We start from the raw sequence: 21,758 nt of genomic DNA on the forward strand, positions 1-21,758 counted from the left end.
ACATTGTTTTAAAAAATATGAACCTCAAGGGCCCAAAACAAATTCGGATGTACCATGTCACTCATACAGGGGCAAGGAGTAAAGTTTGTAAATGTAAATGACGAGGAAAAACAACGACAACAATTAAAACAACATTTGGTGATTATATTGCTTTATTGTCAGTTTCATTCGTGCGTAATACAAAAATATGACATTGTTATGCATATTTAGTGTCAACTTTGAGTGTATAAAAACGAGGGGACCCCTTCTAATAGAAAAGTCCACTGGGCAGCGAATGGACGAGCCAAACATTCGCAGCAAGGGGGCAGTGACTAGCGAACGAGAGCTAAAGGTGGCGTGACATCTCAGTTTATTGGAGCCTTTTCTCTCCGGTAAACGATGTGACAATGCGGGCCGAGAAGTCGAAGTCGGCGGCGAAAGTCAGCAGTACACGACGGCCAACTTTGGTTGTTTGACAAGCGGAGGAAAGAGCGGCGCACGCCATGGCAACTCAGCCGAGGTAGGCGTACTATAGGCGGCTAGCCTGCTAGCAGATTGACAGGGAGGGGGCTGGTAGTGCCTCATTTGACAAGAGTTCGTTCTTCGAGGCTGTCAAAGTGTCAAGAAAAGCTGCTCGCGTTGGGTTTATGACAAATAAACTTTTTAAAAGTCTTATTTCAACCCATGTTAATTAAAAATCAACTCGGGGAAGTGGAATGACGTTTTAATTTACCAGATCCTGCACAGATTGTTGACGCATTTTTTTCACAAAATAAGTTAATTTTGTGTGTGTATGTGTTTTTTTTTTTAATGCATGAGACGTAAAGTCTTGGGCGGTAGTTTTATACATCGGGAAACCTTAATTAAAAAAAATCAACTGTTGTTATTATAATCCTTAACGTTTAGTGACACCACCTGACAAAGTTTGTAGCGAGGGTGTATTTAAAGTACACTCAAAGTCACTTTCGGTCCTCAACTTCAAATTTAGTTGAAAGTGTGGGCAACATGAACCCCTAACTATTACGTTTAAGGCGACATGAGTGGAAATTACACTTGCTTGAGAACACGAAGCCCTCCTCTCCTTGGTACAGTCTGACTGAAGCAATGAAATCTAAGATGAGCATATTAATGTCAAAATCATATTTCTGCTTGAGAATGATGATGAAAATTGATTGTTTTATCATATAGTATGGTATATATTACATCTGTGTTCAACATTGATTGTAATTTTATTTTTCATTTACTTGGTTTTAAGTCTTGCCCCAGACATGACATGGGAGATTTATTAATTTTTTTTAATTAATGTCATTTCTTAAATTATGGCCACAATATAGACTTATTGTGTGAACAAAATACTAATTTGTTGCCACAAAGTAGTCAGAAGAATCGTCGCATTAAAATACAAATGAATAAATATTATTATCGGTTCTGACATGTCACGAGGAAGCAGTGACAGCTCTGACGAAGGCTGAAGCGACAGCCGAAACTGTCAGCAAGGTAAGAGAGTTTCCCTTCACTAGAAAAAAAAGATCACTGTCTGGAAAAATAGAAGAAACCTTAAACCTAATTTAACTAATAAGAAGACAAGATGAACATCATAGTGCGGTCCTGGACAGTTGAGAAAGTGCACCTTCTCAAGAAATGGTAAGGTGTGCTATATTTGTTAACCCAGATGGTCAAGTTGTTCACAGTAATGATAATAACCAGAGCTCGGCATTCCGTCCCAGGGACGGAACGGTCCGTCTGTCCGTCCCGGACGGAAGCCCATTTTGTGGATGGACCGACGGAGGACAAGAAGTCTTTTAAAAAGGACAGACTAAGCAAGGATGGAAGTGGGTTTTCGTCCATCCCTCTATTCTTACCCGGTCATCTATACCGACTGAACGTGTTGTGTTGGATTCTTTTAAAAAGCAAGACCACTGCATGTTCTCTTCTATGATGCTGCCTTCATTAATTTCCTGCACAACACTTTTTATATACTTCCCAGTAGTCACATTGCGCATGCATATTCTGCCCTTTAGTGGTTCAACACATGTAATATGGATAATGCCATATATATTTATTTTAACAGCACAGTGGCCCCAAACCTTACATTTTAGGAGCGCAAGTATAAGCTTTAGGGGCACACACTGTAAATTGACTTGCAATGTAAATTTTAAAATTTCCACTTATTTTCACTATATTATTGATAAATGGATAAAAATTGTAGTTCCACTGTCTCAAATTTGGGGGGCAAAATGACACCATTCAGGGTCAGTCTGTAACCCTGAGACACCTTTAAAAAATAGGACACTCTTGAAAAAATACAGTAAACCTTCAGTTCTAAATGCACAAGACTTTAGCCCTGTAATGTTAGGCCTTTGGTTCTAAAGAAAAAAAAAACTACTTTATACATGCAAATATGTCAGATTTGTGCTATTGTATGTCATATCACATATCTTAATTGGCCCAGATCTTAGAGGGGAGTTTATTATGGTTTTTTTTTTTTTATTGGCATATTATTTTGCTGGCCCCCAAGTTGCATCTTGTGGAACCTTGGTGGTTACCGAACCCAAATTTGAGAAGCACTGCTCTAAAGAGTTAACGTATGCTTTTACCATCACTGGATATATGGAATTACCACAACCCCATTCCCCCGTGTGTTTGTCCAACAGAGCTAGCTGGGGAAGATGGATAATTGAGCTGAGGCTTTAAACTCTGCAGATTCCCGGAGGCTCAGATGCTCCGGACGCTGTTGTCTTTGGCCAGAAGCCGCACACCATCCCTCTTACGCTGTCAAGCATGTGGCAATGGGCCTCCTGTATGCTACGGTCCTGACTGTAGGGTCTTATGTTTGAATTCTGTTTTGGCCAATGTCACTACTGCCCGTCCTCATGCACCACTGCCATCCTGATTGGAAACAGATGAAAGAGGGCGCAGCCACCCGCCTTCGCTGATGATGAAACCTGTTTGTTGTTCCTTACGAGTAGACGGTGACTAGTGATGAGAGAGCACAGCCTTGGTGTGATTTACAGTCAACCCCTGTTTATTATCTGACGAAGGCTGAAGCGACAGTTTATTATAAATCCAGCCACAATAGGTGAAAATATACCAATATAAAAAAAAAAAAACCCAATAAAAAAAATAGTTTCCCCACTCGCTTTAAACGAAACCTAGTAAACACTGTGAGAGTATAGGGGAATTTTCATTTACAATTTTATTTCAATCTGTGACCACAATTGTAATTCAGAACAGTCATATCTCAAATCGTTAAACCTAGTGACTTTTTTTATTTTGTGTTATTCTGGAGCACTCTGAGACTCCCTCCAGAACAGGACATGGTCACTCCTCTGTGTCCAGACTGCAAATGAATGGCACTTCCACAAAGCCACCACTGGGCAAGTTAACCAGTTCCACCCCATGAATTGAGCGTCCATAAATATTTCATTGTATTTTCACTGGTGGAGGCAGCACTCCATCGCCAGGCCAGTGACTTAATTACTGTATGTCATGATGTGGTGCATGCAACACAGGGCCAAACAAAAATACCCTTCTGTCCCAAAGTTACAATATACTGATGATAAAATTTGCGTCAGTGTCTGATCTGACCTAAATAATACTAGTCCTGCTGCGAATAGTGGAAAACAACAAGTAATTGAGGTTCCACAGAAAAAAGGTAAGCGTTCACTGTATTCAGATACTCAATGAGCAGCGACCTGGAAAGACAAGTCATGTATTTATATGGCCCTTAATCACAGAAACATCTGTAAGGGTTTCACATGCCCACAGTTGACAAATATTAACAGAAAAAAATGATGTTGACAGGCAGTGAGTGATGTGACAGAGGTTTTTGTTTCAACACTTTTCAACATAAGTTAAAGTCTCCAGTGAGAAACTTCAGTTAGACACAGATGCCATCCCATCATAACTCCTCTGATACTACAGTATGTACCTTGGTAGCTGGGTAGTTTGTGTATCAACCTCAATCACCAAGTTTGTCAATACCTTTTCACACAGAACAGCAAAGTGGAGGAAGAAGTCATGAAAATGACTGTGTAGATAGACATGCAGTGTGAAAGGCGGCTTGTATTTCATGACTTTCAACACAAAGGAGTAGGAAAATCGAATTTTTGGATGGGTGTAAAACATTGCATGGCGATATGGGCTTATTAGTATTCATTGTCACACAGCCTCCATCCAGCCTCTGATTACACCTCTGGAGCTGTTAGTCGACTTCAGCCCTCCCCGTTACACGTTGGTATCTTTCGCACAGAGCAAGCCTGGAAAAAGCCTGTTTTTTTTTTGTTTGTTTTTTTTCATTATTTTTGAAGATTGTGATTTGACTGCAGGCTCCCTCGGGAGTGATTCTAGCAGGTCGCTCCATCATTCTCTTGGCCTTTTACCAAAACTGTGCTGCAGTTGCCATGGAATTAAGGCCATTGGGGTTGAACATCAGCAACACTCCCCTCGAAGAAGGGAATCCCCATCCCAAAATGTTGACATACAGTATGTTCATGACACTTGCAGTTGTGCAGCTTTATAATAAACGGCAGTAAACAACATCTGTAAAAGTGTTAGCTCCCAACCTTACCTCTTGCTTTACGCCAGTCCCTCGGGTGCACTCCCAAGACCTTCTGGCCGTCTTCCCAAACAGATATTTTATTCTGGTGAATGCGTCTCTGTGTGGCTTTAGTGTATTTCCATCCATTCGTTATCTGAACGGCTGACCCTCAGTGCTCTAATATCTGTATCTCCTGGTGATGCTCCACAGCGTATATGACGAAGAAAGGAATCGTCTCCGCCGCCGAGCCTGGGAACAGAGGAACCAAGAAACCAGCCAAGCCAAAGAACTCGGGACTGAGAATGTGCCGCTTTTTGGGCAACCGTACAAAGTATGTGATACATTTTACTTAACTGTGTTTTGGGGATTTTGTCTCAGTCATTACGGAGAGTTAACCTTTGCGTTGTTTACTAATAATGTTCGTTGGGAGTTTAGAACACCTTCGTTGCTTTTGTCAAAGATTGTCACAATAATTGGTTTCAGGTCGACTAAGTTTTCAATGTACAGTACTTTAAATCTTTTTAAAAATGTAATTATGGTGAGGTAACTAATAGAGTGACACTCATTGTCCAAATGAACCTGGATCAGTACAGTCACTGGCCACATAGCCTGTTGAATCCCTCAAAAATCAATGATTTCCATCTAGTTTGATTTTGTTGTTTGTTTTTTGGGATGTTTGATGAAGATAACATTGCCAACGACTGGCCTGACATGCCGACTGCAGCGTTTTTCATCGATGTTGCCGACCTAACCCGTTTCAATGCGAAACTTATTCCAAAATTCACAGATAATACTGGGGTATTAATATTACCGTATTTTCCGGACTATAAGCCGCTACTTTTTTCCTAGTTTTTGAACCATGCGGCTCGTATAAAGGTGCGGCTATTCTGTGGATTTTTCTTCCACCGCTAGGGGCGGTCTAACCGGAATTACAATACAATACAACCCAATTGCCATTAACAGGATGTGACTGCAGGTGGAGGAGTTCAACAGGCAAGGGTGCTATGCACTAGGTTATGAATTAGGTGGTATACAAAATTATAGCAATGAAAGGTGGACATCAACTGACAAACTGGAGTGGCAGCATGCAGTGAAATGAAAATAGGTACTGTATAATTTCTCTTGGTTCTGTTCTGTTTCAATCAGCAAAGTTTCTGCCATGTTAAAAGGCGCTGTTGGGAAAGAATCTGTTGAGGTACATAATGTACATTTACAGTTCAAATTTGTTCTGTAAATGCAGTAAATATCAATTTTGTCAACATAAATAGGGTGCGGCTTATACATATTTTTTCATTATTTTATTTTTTCAAATAGAGTGGGTGCGGCTTATATAAAGGTGCGGCTTATACTTCGGAAACTACAGTAGTATTTGTCAATTGTGGGCATGTGAAGTGCTTTGAAACTTTTCTGTCATTAAGGGCAATATTAATGAATTTGACTTGACTTGATATACGGTAGTTGGGTTTGCAGTATTTCCGCGCGATAAATCCTTGTTCACCGTACTTCCATTCGTCTTGGAATGTTTCACACCACCTTACTCCCTTAGTTGAGAAATATCAAATTAGTTGGTCCTTTTGAGTAAGAATGCTAAACCACACTGCTACAACTCAGATTGGACAGTCACAGAGTATTACATAGGTGATCTAAAATGAAATGTTTTCCCTCTTACTTCTTAGACAAACAAGGGTGATGAGCTTTCCAACAGGATCCAGAGAATGCTGGGCAGCTACGAAGATGTGAATAATCCTACAGAGCCTTCAGCTGCCCCTACAAACTTCACACAGTCTGACCGAGGGCAGCCAAACTCCAGTAGGCCCGGCACACTTCTCGTCCAAGACCCGGCCCATCACGCATCCGGGCAAAACCACCTGCCTAATAGTTACGCCTTTCAGACGATGAGGGACACCCACACTTCTTCCCCAAACCATAATGGAAGCTCACTCACCATGCCAAAGGCTACAATGGATCATCAGAAGAAGGTTGAAGCTTTGTCGGATCTTGAGGAGAATGCTACCAGTCCTCAGGAAAGATCCGCTCAGTCTCTGGACGTCAAGCCGATACCTTTCCTACATTCCAGTGAGGCCAAAAGTGGTAAAGGCACCTTTGATTCATGTCAGGATTCCAGGGAACCCCCCTCTGCCAATATGGCGGACGTTTCGGGGTTTAACCTCAGGCAGTCACCAGCGGACGCTTCCCTGCATCAGGCCGGCAAAAGCGCCAACCCCCTGCTCTTGCAGAGTTTGCCACCGTTGCCCTCGTCCAAGCAAGCCATTGTTGCCATGATGCAGAAGCCCACGGCTTACGTGAGGCCTATGGATGGTCAGGACCAGCTGATCAGCGGCTCGCCTGAGTTGAAGCCTTCGCCTGAGCCACATGTACCTCTGCAGGAGATCCACAAGGCCGAGCCTGCAACGGTTAAAATGTTGCCGCAGTACATGGAGGTGAGAACAACATACTGGGGGCCGTGGCTACTGCGTTAGTGTTGCATTTTACATGACTGACAACATTTCCAGCAATGAAAAACCAATCAAACAATGAACTGCTTTCACGTTCTGATGAACAACAGCGAAGCTTTGGCCCCAATTGACATAAATGAAGTGTATCTCAAAGGTGATGCAGGCACAACACCCAGAGAGAGGTCTTTACAACAATCAGGACTGCTGTGTGTTGATTCGCTCACAGTTTATCTTAGCACTGTTAGGTCTGTTGCGTCACACATACCGGGAGTGACCTTGCTCAACATACTCATAATACTGTACAAGAATGATCCAGTCGAAGTGAAAAGTGACATTTTGCCGAGCGACACCCCTCGCTACCACAAAGCTCTGTCACTGATGTTGATTGGTTCAGTTTGCTGTTTGTTTTGTACAGTAAATGGGTTAAGTGGATGCTTCCTCTAAATTGTGGGCCGGTATGAGTAAAATGATCATTAAATAGCACCGCATCGGCCCCAAAAGACACCGGCCCACTGGGCATCTGCCCTCTATGCCAGATGGCCAGTCTAGCCCCGCAGACACCACACGAATCATTTCACGAGAGAGGCATGCATTTCTCTGCAAAATTTCACGGTATGCTTTGAATGGGAAAAATGAATGGCAGCTGATGGTCAAATATAAAAATGAACGCCTCACGGCCACTGCGCAAGTTGGAGATATGATGCACGTTTTGGCCCATGTTGACATCGCAAGCAACACTGTTCTAACCTACTGTATGTTGTTGTGTTTGGTCTACATGTTGAAATCATAAAAAATTCAAAATAAGCTTTCCCGACTTTTTCTAGACAAAGACAAATGAAGCAGTGTGTGTGGAAGACATCTTGAAGGTATATTTTACATTGTTGGTACGGTAAGATCTTCTTTAAACATGGTTGTGATTTTTTTTAAACCCCCCATTGTTTGCTAAAGGCACAACATTATATCTGCTATTTTTAAAAAAAACAACATTTTATGTGTCTGTAGGAGATGACTCACTCATGGCCGCCCCTCTTGACAGCCATGCACATCCCCAACTCTGATGCAGCCCCAACAAAGGTAAAACTGAACATCTGGTAGTTTTGTCTGCTGTCACGGGTGCCAACCTGATGTTTTGTACCGCTTTAGAGGCATGTTTTCCCTACCCCTGAAATCCCAAATTGTATGACCTTAAGTGTTTCAACACTCTGGTTCCACAATATTGTGTATCATGTGTAGTAATGAACTAGTTTAACAATTAGATATGTTGCATTTTTTTGTGTGTATGTTTCCTCACAGGAAGCAGAGCAAGCCTCTTCATGTCCAGGACGACAACGTGAGTCAATAAAGCGCCCGTAGTACAGTACAAAGCCGTAGAATAACAGGTCATATTTCAGCGCATTGTGTACCTTGCAAAGTAGAAACTGCCATCTGTAACTGACACAAATAAGCAGATCACTCCAGTCTCTCGTCATAAGTAGGAGGGCACTGTCTTCCTATTGGTCAATGCCGAAGAACCGATCAAAAGTTGACGTAGGACATGTCACACTATGCGGCAAGACAAAGAAAAAGTCGGGCATGCCAGACTATCTGCGTCGTGGTCGTGGAGCATCCCAGATGCCAGACGACCAATCGCTGAGTACTGTATGTCCACTACACGGGTTACGATGCGTCAAGACAACTCAAAATCATGTATGAGACACTATGTTTGTTTGCAACACTTCTGTCAGCTCAATATCAGGCTGCGTTTGTGTAGTCTAATGTCGGCATTAGTGGATTTAGCGGTCTGTGCATATGAATGTGTATACGTGTACGTGTGTGTGTGTGTGTATATGTATACGTTGTAGTCATTATTTAATTAATTAACAGCGGCTGAATTTGACTGCCCGCAATGCACTCCGCCGTTTTTTTCTTTATAGAATAAAAAAAAGGCTTAAACAGACGAAAAAACTCTGAAAATCAGTCATTAGGTAGAAAGGCGGCTACAGTTGAAAGTTTCAAGTTCGGTTTTGAATCTAAGAGGTTCGTAGCTTTTATTTAAGCACACACAGCACATAATGCAGTTTTATGAGGTGAATATTTATTTTCATAAATCTGCATTGTTATTGGGAGGAATATGTTATAAGAAAACTAGCCATGGGGGTTGGGGGTATGGAGCAAAGAATATATAGAATATAATAGGATTGAATACAATAAAAGCTCTTAAAAATGGATGATCTCGGCACGAGATAGTGTTAACTTTCTGAAAAGTGCTGAAAAATGCTGCTCCATGACTAACTTAACCCCTTTTTAAACGCAAAATACTCTTGTCTAAGGTCTCTTTAGCTGTGTTTACTTTTTTATACATGGTAAATGTGCTCTTAAATAAGATTAACACTTGTGCAAAACGATCTGAAATATTTGTGCAACTGGTGTGGAATTTCATTGTTGGGTGCAATATAAGCAAACGCTGCAGGTGCACATTCTGAAATACTGTGAGCGAATGATAATGGTAAGACAAATTGGCTTCTCAGGTTGCTTTATTACACTTGAATTCATGCAAATATTTTGGTAATGTAGTTATTGGAGAAATATTTGCTTTTGTTTCTTTTCCAGTAAGCCACAACCGTTCTCCCGGAGCTCCTCGCCATCTCAACGTGCAAAGCTCCAAACTATTGTGAGTCCTAAATTCCTCTTTATACAAGTATGACCAAAGATGGCGTTGAATATGTGCAAGGGTTTGATTGAACTCACGTGAACCCACTGACTAATCCTTCATTTTCAAAATAATGTTAGGCTGTGATCAGATCAAACTCTCCACTTGGTGACTATTATGAGTGGAATGTGGAAAAACAACCCATCTTTGAAGGACATGAAATTGTCATAGCATCAATGTGCACACATAAACAGTGCAACTAATAAAGTAGAACAAAAATGCAGGATTAATGAGGAATTTAATATAACGTAATCTGAACAAGAAAATACAGACGATTAAAATGTCGGTATATGTTAAGTAATACATCTACAGTAAGACAGTTTAATTTTGCTAATGTAATATTTGTGCAATTAAGGTAAAGTGGGAAGTTTAATATTGTCAGGGATATGTCTTGACATTATTATAATATACCTGTGTGAAACAGCTGTTGATTAGCATATGTATCACATAATTGATAGACATTAAAATAGTGAAGTTGTAAATGTGTTCACAATAGTCACATTTGAGCAGTCAGCTGTTAAGTTAAATGTTGTTCATGTTCACAATCATGAAAATAGTCCATGTGTTAGCTGCTCCCATAGGACATAATAGAGGACAAAAAAAGAATTAATCTATTCCATGATCAAACTGCCATCTTTATTAAACGTGCATATGTATGTTGCCTGTACAACTTGTAAAAAATTCTCCAGCTACAGAAAGACTTTTGGCCACTGTTACCTTGAGCTTTTTTAATAACCATTCAGTAGAGCAAAACGTTCACGTGTCCAAGACACTTTGTAATTTCAGCTCACAACCTGGACTAAAATTAGCTCCTCCCGACATAGTATGCAAAGATCTTAGTCTCTCAGTTCAGATGTATGACTCCAACATTCTGCGTTGACACCACTTACTACCAGTTAGCTTGGGCTTTGGTGGCATCTTAGGGCATTCCAGAAACTGTGTAAAACTGCTTAAAGGACAACAAACAAACCACAACAACAACAAAAAAATAACACCACAAATAGGTGAACGTGAATAGCAAACTAAAGAGGTAATGGTTCACTGTACACTCATTGTACTGAGCAGCCAGACCTTTCTTTCCAATTTCGCAATAATTTACGTTTTTGGTTCCATAGTTATCATCACTTCATGCTTTGTTTTAGTGCGCACAAAGATGCTCATTCCAGTGGCGTGGAGTCGGCAAGCTCCAGCGACTCTGACAGCAGCTCCAGATCTGAATCGGATGGCGACAGCGTCACCGATGAGCCTTGTGGACCGACAGCGAGCTGCAAAACCGAGGCAAGCATTTTTTAAAATTAAAGCTAATGGACTTCATACCTTGATTACCGTATTTTCTATATTATATATGTAAAATTTGATTGATGTGCACACTATATTGTAAAAAAGACAAATATATGTGCAGTAGGAGCTATGTGTTTAACGTCATTTGATGCCAACCTCATGTTAACTCGGTTTTTTATGATCCAATAATATAGCGCCATCCACGGGTTAACTCGAGAAATGCTGATGAGATGAGTCATAATCCTCGAGAACTCAGGGGCTTAGCTGCGCTACGAATGGCTGGCATTTAATGAGTTCATTTAAAATTAAAATAGCACATAATTCAAATAAAATGTTCTGTTGAATTTAAATTGGAATGCATATTTTGAAAAAAACAAAACAAAATTTGAATAAAATGTGATCTAGAATTTGAAATACAAAATTTGAATATGTTAATTAAAACATGATTTTGAACTTGATTTTACGCAGTGTATTGAATCAACTGAATTTTTTATACTTTATATAATGTACAATTTCATCAAAGTGCATGTTTTATTATAAATTATTTTATTCATGGAAACAAAATATTGTTTAATGTTATTTAATAATAATATATATACACGAGTGTAATGTTGCCTGTGTGTAATCTGTGTGAAGCCAGACTTTTTGAAACAGCTCACACACATTCTGGTAGTGTAGCTAATAAAGTGTCTGATGAGTGTATATTTTGCTGAAATGCACTTTTTAAATTGCCATCTTTCACCAGCCTGATGCCGCGGCAGCACGTGGCGACTGGCAGTTGGGCAACTGGATCCGGTCCAGTCAACAGAACTCCGGCAACGAGAGCCAAGGAGGCGCCAACGTCGTCTGCGAGAACCCTACTCGCAAACTGCAACGCGGCTCCAAACACCTTACCGTGGAGGCGACCCAATCAACTCAGCACGGTGGAAACCCTCCAAAACTGCAACCTTGCAATGAAAGTTCTCATAAAAGCTCTTTGAACGACAGTTCTTCGAAACACCCGGGTAGCGTGCGCAAACCGCCCAAGGTCTGTGTGAAAACTGAGGACACTTTAGCTGATAAAGCACCCCCTTTCTCGGACAGACCCAAGGTCAAAACGAAAGCGGAACGCTCGAAGAACACTAGCAGTTACTCTAAGAGGACTTTTAAATCAGCGGGTGTTCAAAAGACTGAATCAAAGCTTGTGGCGGTCCAACGGGATGCTAGGTGTCCATCGTGTCCTCACCGCTGCTCTTGCCATATTCCTACCCACACCGCACCAATCAAAATCAATAGTAGCAAAGTAGAAGTTGAAGTCGTCCGAGAGGCCAAAACCATTCCCAAAGCAGAGTCCTCCACAACCCACAAATCCTGCAGCAAGTCAGGCCGTGCTCCTAAGTCTTCTCAGGATCTCCACCTCAGGCCTGCTGGATGCCTTCTGGTGAAGATCGACCTCAGTCTGCTCTCAAGAGTCCCTCAGGCGACACCCGGGAATACAGAGACCCCAAAACACCTCAAGGCCAGCAGGAAGAGTCTACCTCAAACTGTGAGCTCTAGTAAACACACCCCACTCAAAATAAGTTTGAGATATTGGACTTTTGAATGAAATTTCAGGATGAACCTATAATTTTCGACCTGTTTACCTTTCCAGTTGAACTTAATTTGACCTTCTAAAAACCTGTCCAACTGTTCAGTGTTTCAATGCTTTTTGCACAACTTGCTGTTCTCAAATAAGGAGCCGAAGAGCGAAATTCACTATTTGACCTTTGAATTCATCCATACATTTGCTGGTTCGATTTGAACCGTTTTTTTCAAACAGTTCTCTTCATCATGCTGCTCACATGTCAACGTTATGAGACCAAGACGACAGCTCACAATTGATCAACATACTTTGTACTTTTTACAACTTTGAACAGTTGCATTCAAAAGTTAAGAGAAGGTCAAATTCAATAAAGCAGTAAGGGTTATAGTGTGTTTTAGGTTCATCCGGAAATTTCACCCAAAATCCCATTATGCCTATTTTCCGTTTTTATTTTTATTTTTTTGGGGTAAGTAACGTACTTAGACCTGTAAAATGTTCTATTTGTGTTTAAACTTGTGCTATGCAATTTCCAGGTGGAGCTGGATGACAAGACTCATCCCAGAAAGAAGCGGAAGATGGAGAAAAAGATGACATCATCCAATAAGGATTCTTCTGTCAAAGTGGAGTAGGTTCCATGAAATTCCCACCAAGCGATGCAGTATAGTTTACTTCATGGTTGCCATGGTGACGAGACAGTTTGGAACAGTAAACGCTGGTCTGGAGGGATGGCAAAAGCTGAATCGGTTTCATTAATATGTGTGACCCAGTAGCCCGTTTTGTACCGTCCAACCAAAGGTGGCTTTTTCCTGCCTCGCTGTTGTTTGTGGTACCTGTCGGCACCGTGATGCCGCTGAGTGGTTGCACTTAACCTGCAAATTTGCTTTCGACGTAATATCAGATGCGTAATGGTAGGGCTAGAGTGTGACGTTTAACACCAGAGAGTCTCCCTGCCACAGACGCATCTAATTATCTGAATACGGGAGCAGCAACGGCTGTGTGAATGTACATTTCAGACAGGGCAATGGATCTGGTTCTATTTACTTACCTCGGTGCTGTTGTTTTGGTTAGCAACTTCAAATGGACTCAGCAGTTACTTCTATAATGCAGTGTGTGAGTGTGCACAAAGAATAGCGTCTATGAACTGTGATTGGATAGATTGTAGTTTTTACCTTTTTTTTTCATGGCAGGAAAAGGGAGGCATTTATTTTTCTCAAGTGGCTGAATCACAACAATACCGTCTAGGAAGTCAGAATGTTCCCATCTATTTTTTTTATTTATATGTGGGGGGGAAAGAGAGGCTTCTGTTTGAGGGAGGTGCTCTTTTTTCTTGAGTGGCAGATGCCCTTGGTGACTGTGGACAATAATGTAGTAATAACAATTTCTATCCTGTTTCCTAAAAAACAGGCATCTATTGAGGGAGGCGTTTATTTTTGTGAAGTGTTTGATTCACCTCGTGACTGTGGATGACAGCATATGTGAACAGAAAATTACAGTGTTTTTTTTTTTGTTTTGGAGATTTTTTTTTTTTTTCATCATTGGTGACTAATTAGTGCACAACTTCTTTTGTATTCAGTGCCCTATGCTTGGCAAAAGGACCGAGCTCAACAGAAAGTTAGGTTTGTTTGGTTTAGTGTTTCTCAGTAAAAATGCTGCACAAACAAAAATTGCTGTGGTGGAAACAGGACTTTTAGTTGAACCTGTCTGTGTTATTTAAAAGAGCATATGTGTGGTCCTGCGTATGGTAACCACTCAACTCTTTCATCTTCTCCCCTTTCAGGGTTTGCACAACCCAACCAGGTGAGCAGCGGCAAAAGAAGGCCAAGAAAAAGCACGTACACTTGGAGAAGCCCCCCAAAGACTCAGGTAAAGACCTGAAGGTGCACAAAGGATCTCGTGAGAATCCTCACAAGGATGCACCCAAGAGCAAAGACTCCTCCAAGCATAAGAGCAGCCATGCAGAGAAGGTAACGTTCCATTAGCGCAGTGGTTCTCAAACTGGGGTCTGGGAGTCATAACTACGTGGGTCCACAAAAATAATTTGAAATAAATGATGTCGGGTCACTTAAGAGAGTGCATATGGGGACTGGTGCACCGATAAGGAAAAAAAAAAAACCCTCCTGAAATAAACTTACTCCTGCGTACCTTGACTTTACGTCCCTGCAAGAATAAAACATTTTTTGTTTGTTTTTAAGAACAAAATTACTGAAAAAAAACCAGTGCCCAAATAAAATCCCACTATTTGAGATTAAGGGTGTACTTTTCCGAATAAAATGTGTAATATTACAAGAATAAAGTTTATAAACGTCAATTCACTTGTTAAAATGCTTTTCTTCCCTTGTTCAACTTTGACTTTAAAATAATGTAGCAGCTCGCATAAGATTATGACGTTTTATCAAAAGATGCGTTCCGGTAGTAGTTGTTGTTAAGTGACTTTTTTTCTTGAAAAAAAGAAAACTTTATTCTCATAACTTTAAAACTATTTTTGTCTAAAAAAGAATATTTTAATTTATTGCCACTGATTTTTTTGTTTTGATTTTTGCTCCAATATCATTTAGGAGTACACATGGTAATTTACATGTTTACAGTTTAATTGCGGTTAGTGTTTAAGAGGGCGCCCTTGGAAAAAATGACCCTGTAAAGTGGCCTTGGACCCCAAAAATTTGAGAACCCCTCAACTTGAGGAAACAATGAGTAACCTAGCATTCTACATGACCTCTATTTTGGGATACCAACAGAAGCAGTCGTCATCCTTGCGACCCCTCAAAGAAGTCAAGACCTCCAGACCCTTGCTCAGGACTGAGGACAGGTGGGATAAAACATACAAAGAGTGTGTTTGTCACACTGTCAGTGAGGTTTAGTAACCCGGCGACTTCCTGCAGGCAGTATCCAGTGAAGCACTACATCAAGGAGGCCAAACGACTGAAGCACAAAGCAGATACCGAGGTCTGACATTAAATTCTTTCCAAATCTCCAAATCTCTTGGTTTTTACCGGAATGCCCAGTAGGAGGAAAAAACAAAATTTCAACAGACTATGCGGGATGACCACATACTGTATCTTTATCCAGAGGCTGCATTTGTTTGCGTTAGTTTAGGAAGAAAAAAAGTTATTCTAACTTTGTTAGCTAAGCCGCCACAGATAGTAACTAGGCCTCATTTTGGTTGCATCGTGTTAGCATTGTTGCTAACGAGCTAAAAACATCTTAGCATTATTTTACACATGACAGGTGGATGACCATTCAGCTTTAGAGGTGTCAAAATTGAATCGGCAACTAATCGAGTAATCGTTTAAAGCCATTGTTTAACTTAAAATTGTCCAAATCCTCCATTTCATTATGTCAAAGGTTGTTCATCCATAGTCCTTTTCCATGTAGTCTTTCATTAACGTAGACCGACTACCCTTTGTATTTAATCAAAATAAGACATTTGCAAACATCTGCTTTTACTTGGGAAAATAATAACCAAAACCAGTAACTGAATCGGTTTCAAAAAGTTTGGTGAGTACATCAATGCCTCTCATGTGATATTGCTTGTTTAGTTGTTTTTTTTAATCACTAACCAATACCAAATAAACATAAAAAATCATTTAATAAAGAGTAATAAGGGGAAAAAAAGCTATTTTGGAATAAACTTCATTCCAAAATTAAAGTTAATCAGATTAATCACTTAAGATTTTAGACAGTGGCAGCCCTTTTCAGCTTTGAGTCTTCCTCTAACTGGGTTAGTTTAGGACATGGGAAAAAAATTGGATAGCCTATGTGGTAGAAACTAGGCTTCATGTTGGTAGCGTAGCGTTAGCATTTTACTTAAGAAGCTAACAGCAAGCATTATTTTACAGATAATACATTTAACGATGACTATGTGGACATCCACTAACCTTTTCCCAGTGTCTGCATTTATCTGGCTTAGTTTTGGCAAAGGAAAAATAAACGTACACATTTGTAGCCTCATTAGCGTGGCCAGCACCATGGATAGTAACTAGGTTTCACGTTATTATACAACAGCATGATATGTAGTAAGTACTTTTTGAAGTGATCCAACTGACTATGCAGATGACCCCTTGGCTTTATCCGGAGTCGTGGATCTATTTTAGCTTTGACCTAGTCTTTGGTGCGCTTCCTCTTAGTCGGACAAGCTCAGCAAAGCCTTCAACTACCTGGACGCCGCCATGTTTTTCGTGGAAAGCGGCATCGCCATGGAGAAGGACGCCCAGATTTCCATGTCTTCCTACACCATGTTTGCAGAGACGGTGGAGCTCCTCAAGTGAGAGCACGAGTATCGTTGCAATACACTGCACTCCTTTTTATCACCGGAATATGTTCCAGATCCACACAAAAAAAAACGTCTTTTTGTTTTTGCTCTTCCCCCGCGCTTTGAACACACTTAAACCTATTAAACGCACTTTTTAAAGTATTCCTTAGCGCCTGTTCTCACTCTCTCGCTCAGTTCTCATGCACGTCTTTTGTCTCTCCCAGTTTAAGTTTACTGTAATGGTGGCAAAAACAAAAGAATTTAAACATTATGTATTTCCATTCCCCTGTCTTCTATATCGCTTAGGTGTGTTGACGGACAGCGCTATAGCCGGGTTTCACTGCACTCCTTTGTGTCTTTTTTTTCCCCCCCCGTCTCCTTTCTCATATAAATGAACGCTCTTTTTTCAGGTTTGTGCTGAAGCTCAAAAACTTGGCGGATGCGTCTGCCCAGCCCTCAGAGAAGGACTTTGTAGCATTATGGTAATGGTCAATATCTCATCAGAAAGCTGGCCTTGTTTCCACCAAGCAGCATACTCATAGCTTTTAACCAGGTACTGTTTCTAGTACCTGCTGCCATATTGGTCAGACAGATTCATCAACACCACGTCTTTGTAACATTTGAGTATATGCAACGAAAAGGCTCCTCTCAGATTAAATTACTCTCTACTGAGAATTACGTAAATACAGGAGACTAGTCAATTGCATTGCTTGGTGTTAACGTGCTTAGATATGCACATTTCCAGTAATTCTACTTTGAGCTTTTGTCGCGATGAAGGATAAAGCTCTCCCTCATGGTGTGTTGCAGTCTGAAGTGCCAGTCTCTCCTGCAGATGGCGATGTTTCGCCAAAAGCACAAAACCGCGCTCAAGTACTCGAAGACGCTCACCGACCACTTCAACGTCAGTATTTGTCATCTCATTGTGATTGCCTTAACTTTTTGCCAGTCTTAAGATATATTCGGACTATCTTCCAGAATCCTGCACTTGAGTCTTCCGTCTGCGCCGCAAAGTAAGTCGGCATCATTTCGCGCACCACGGGCGCCGTCACGCTTTCCCTTCCTGTCGCGTCTTCGTTGCAGGGGTCCGAGCACGCCGTCCCCCATGGCCAGCATCCCGTCCCCAGCCTGCGGAGGTGGCAGCACTGTGGCTGTTCCCATCGCTGTGGAGCAGGTGGCGCTCTCCTATGTCAACATCACTACGTTGTTCCTGAGTGCTCACGAACTGTGGGAGCAAGCGGACCAGGTGGCTGGCAAAGGCAGCGGTAGGGCGGTGCTAATTTTCAAAGTTGTATCTATTTATTTATTCTTTTAAACATATTGACTATGTGTTTGTCTGGTTCTCAAACTTTGTGGGTCCATCCTTACTGGAGGAGAATGTTTTTTCCCAAGTACAATTAAACCTAAATATTCATGACTGGTTTACAGAAGCAGTTTAACCAAATGCAATAGAATTAAATATTCGTAGTAATTCATAGCAAACAGAGAGGAGCTAGTTTATAAAAGCAGTCAGTGTTGCCAGTGTAGCAATTTGTTAGCTATATTTCGTGACTTGTCCGACGACTCTGACCACAAAAAAAACAAAAAAAAAAAACAAATTCCCGCTAAGACTACATAAATAGAACCATTCTCCATGTGATCCGGTAAACAGTCAATTGTGCTGAGCATTGGCAAAGACATGGTGCTCATTTCTCTTCTATTAAGCATCTACATTTTTCTTTGAAGGTCTCGTGGCAGAGCTGGATGCCGTGGTCGGACCGCTCAGCCTGACTTCTAGCATTCGCTCCATGGTGCGCTACACCCAACAGGGCGTAGCGTGGCTGCGACTGGACAACTCAAAAACACAAGTGAATGTCCGCTGAAGGTACCCCAAGCCTATGATCCGATCCCGGTTATGTGGGTCACATGCTGAAGACGGACTCTAGAAATGTGGCTTATGTGGATTCGCCACTGACTTTGAACAAAAATTGCACTTATAAGAAAAGACAGATGGAATGCCCAGGCCGAGTCATACAATTGATTTTTAAATCAGGAGCATGGTTTTGGATTGATAATTATCTCAACTTTTGTTCATACCGCTATTTCGGTTCTCTTATACAGTGTCCCCTTGCCTAGTCGTGATATACTATTCGTAAATTCACCAGATCTTCACTCAAATCTTTTTTTGGGGGGGGGGCAACCTATCTTGTGTTAGTCAGTGAAAAACTTTTGTGGTCTTTCTGAGACACTTGTGCACGCAATGGCGGCAAAACTCTATATAATAGAAAAGTGGTGCTTTGGCACCATCTTGCGGCCGCTGAACTATTTTGAAGTGAGAGGAGGATCTTCTCAGTCCAAAGTAATGTCTGATAAAAAAGTTCTTGTGCTTTGGTGCCATATTGTTGCATCTGTAGGCAATTATAAACCACAAACATGTCAACTTCAAATCCCACATCGATACTTTACACACATGGCAGAGAGCCAGGAAAAGGTGCACGAAAGGCTCACTTCGATGGTCAGTGTGTAAGTGGCTACAGACGCCTCTGATACTCTGTGTGAAAATCTGCAAAGTTTTTGTGGTCACCTTCAATTTCCCAACCCACTATTGGAGCCATGCCCCAAATAGTAAAAATCTGTGAGTACTTTCCTGTAGATGCCACCAGAGGACTACTTTTCTATTATATTGTAACAAGGCTCTTGGTGTGTCTAATCCAAACTCTTCTGCTCACTTCAATATAATTTTTTGACAGATTTATGCCGCAAAAGCATTTCCTATTAGGCAGTATTTTTGACATCATCTTGCGACATTTTAGGGCACTTCAGAAGGAGCACAAAAACGGGTAGGTTTAAAAAAAAAAAAAAAAAAAATCCACAAATAGGCGGAGGAGACTGCAATGACATCACCATTGGCTTAGCGAGACCTCTAGTTGGTAGTTTGTTTTTTCACTGTTGTTCATCTCAAATTAATGGCATCATTGTGAAGAGCAAGGACAAGCTAAAGTGCCTTTATACACTCTGCGTTCTCTTAGTGATGAGGACTATTTCCCTAGCCAATCATGTAGGTCAACACACTTTATTTTTTAATTTATTGTTGTTATATTTTTTGTACAAGATGTGCACTTTTCCTTAGATCGGTTTGCATGAGGAAACCGTCTCGGCTCCAGGGGCCGGTTTGTCGCTTTCGGTTTTTTAGGTATGCTAGCTGGCACAAGTGGGGAGTTGGAATAATTGTAAGATTGAGTCACGTTTACTGTTTTCTCTTGTTTCAGTTAACGGGGGAGTATGACAAACAAAGAACTTTTTTTTTACACAGAACCAAGTGAACAGAACCTTCACTTGATGAAAATTGTGAAGTTTTTGTTGGTTTATTACAAGCAAGGAGTTTGTTTGGACCTCTGCATTAAAACATCACGCATTTCATTTCATCTACCCTACTTGGTTTTGATCGTGAACTCAGTTGTTGTGTGTTGTAAAACAACGAAAACAAAGAAGAATATTTGAAAATCTTTAAGCCCACAAAAAGTTAAGGAAAAACTGTGAGTGTCGGTATAGCCTTCGGATGTAATCTCACCTGCCATCGATTTAGTTTTTTCTTGGCCTCGTCCGACTTGTAGCGGACGTTAACGACTGAGCCGGCAATGGTTTTACACTTCCTGGTCCACTGATAATCATGACTATGAGGATGTACTGGAACGTTGGAATGTTTTTTTTTTTCATTTTGTGGAATGTATGTTTTCTGTTTCAGTGTTCAGAGAAAAATAAACACTGGTAATCGATTTGTTGTTTACATTTTATTTTTCCCCAACACAATCTAACTGGCAGGGCATCGGACCAGTCCATGTGTACGTTTCCCTCTTCAAGCTGACACGAGATCTTATTGCATTTCTGCGGAGATCAATCCTGGTTCTCAATCCAGTACCTCGTAAAGTTGTCACGGTTCCGAGCATTTTTGTCTTACTAGATTGGAGAGTCCGATCCAGAGGTATTGCAGCCTTTTGCCAAAATCAAAAAAGTTTGTTTTATTTCTCATTAATGTACACTCACCACCCCATCTTGACATAAAAAAAATCAGAAATGTAGAAATTTTTACAAATGTATAAAAGAAGAAAAACTGAAATATATTATCATAAGTATCAAACTCTTTGCAAAAAAAACTCCATATTTAACTCATTTCTTCTTATCCTCCTTGAGATGGTTCTGCTCCCTTATTGGAGTCCAGCTGTGTTTAATTAAACTGATTGGACTCGATCAGGAAAGGTCTATATAAGACCTGACAGCTTACAGTGCATGTCTGAGAGAATGAGAATCATGAGGTTGAAGGAACTGCCCAAGGTGATCAGAGACAGAATTGTGGCAAGGCACAGATCTGGCCATGGTTACAAAAGAATTTCTGCAGCACTCAAGGTTCCTAAGAGCACAATAGCCTCCATAACCCTCAAATGGAAGAAGTTTGGGAAGACCACAACTCTTCCTCGACCTGGACGTCCGAGAAATTTTAAGTAATTTTCGCACTTTGCAAAACCAAATTCAAATGCCATATTAGTTGTATGTCTCTGTCGTATAACCTGAGAGCAAAATATTTTATATTTTACATTAATTTCAAGATTTTAGTTTATCTGTTTCAAGCATCGTTGGAAATAGTAATTTAAAAAATGTGATTAATTGTGCTTAATTGTGCCATGTCATCAGCAGCTAGGTCAGTAGAGGGCACTAGAGCATGGTGGTCACAATACTTTTCTTGATGACAAAATATTTAATGAAAGCATTGATAGTAAAATAGAAGTATTCAAAAATACTGTATGTCTGTCTAGTTTCTGATGATCGGGCTAAAGTGTTCATCTTTGTTGTCTGCTTTACTTTCGCTTTGGGGGGCACAGATTCTTTAACCATTGACTCATTAGATGTTTGATTTGCAAAGTGCCTCCTCTTCAGTACAATAGATAGGACCATTCGAGCCCCCGAGCTGGCTGACGTCACGTTCGACTGTCGCGGCTCAGTCACGGTGCAAGCAGCACTCATTTTTTGTG

The 21,758-nt window shown here is 40.8% G+C and overlaps 1 protein-coding gene across 1 annotated transcript; it reads left to right on the plus strand.

The window, feature by feature from the left end:
* The first annotated feature begins 271 nt into the window (after nucleotides 1–271).
* On the plus strand, nucleotides 272–20,507 carry LOC147135423 (AF4/FMR2 family member 1-like). Its single transcript, XM_086054147.1, has 19 exons — nucleotides 272–499; nucleotides 4,730–4,850; nucleotides 6,196–6,960; nucleotides 7,800–7,841; nucleotides 7,978–8,049; nucleotides 8,269–8,305; nucleotides 9,565–9,625; nucleotides 10,807–10,942; nucleotides 11,691–12,470; nucleotides 13,040–13,131; nucleotides 14,284–14,470; nucleotides 15,242–15,312; nucleotides 15,386–15,449; nucleotides 16,631–16,767; nucleotides 17,166–17,237; nucleotides 17,563–17,656; nucleotides 17,731–17,765; nucleotides 17,836–18,017; nucleotides 18,478–20,507. The coding sequence occupies exons 1-19, from the start codon at nucleotides 483–485 to the stop codon at nucleotides 18,612–18,614; spliced, it is 3,102 nt and encodes a 1,033-aa protein (XP_085910273.1). The 5' UTR covers nucleotides 272–482; the 3' UTR covers nucleotides 18,615–20,507.
* The last annotated feature ends 1,251 nt before the right edge of the window (nucleotides 20,508–21,758 follow it).

The sequence above is a fragment of the Filicampus tigris genome, chromosome 15, assembly GCF_054856515.1.
Source record: "Filicampus tigris isolate MCC_2025a chromosome 15, RoL_Ftig_1.0, whole genome shotgun sequence".
Lineage (NCBI taxonomy): Eukaryota > Metazoa > Chordata > Actinopteri > Syngnathiformes > Syngnathidae > Filicampus > Filicampus tigris.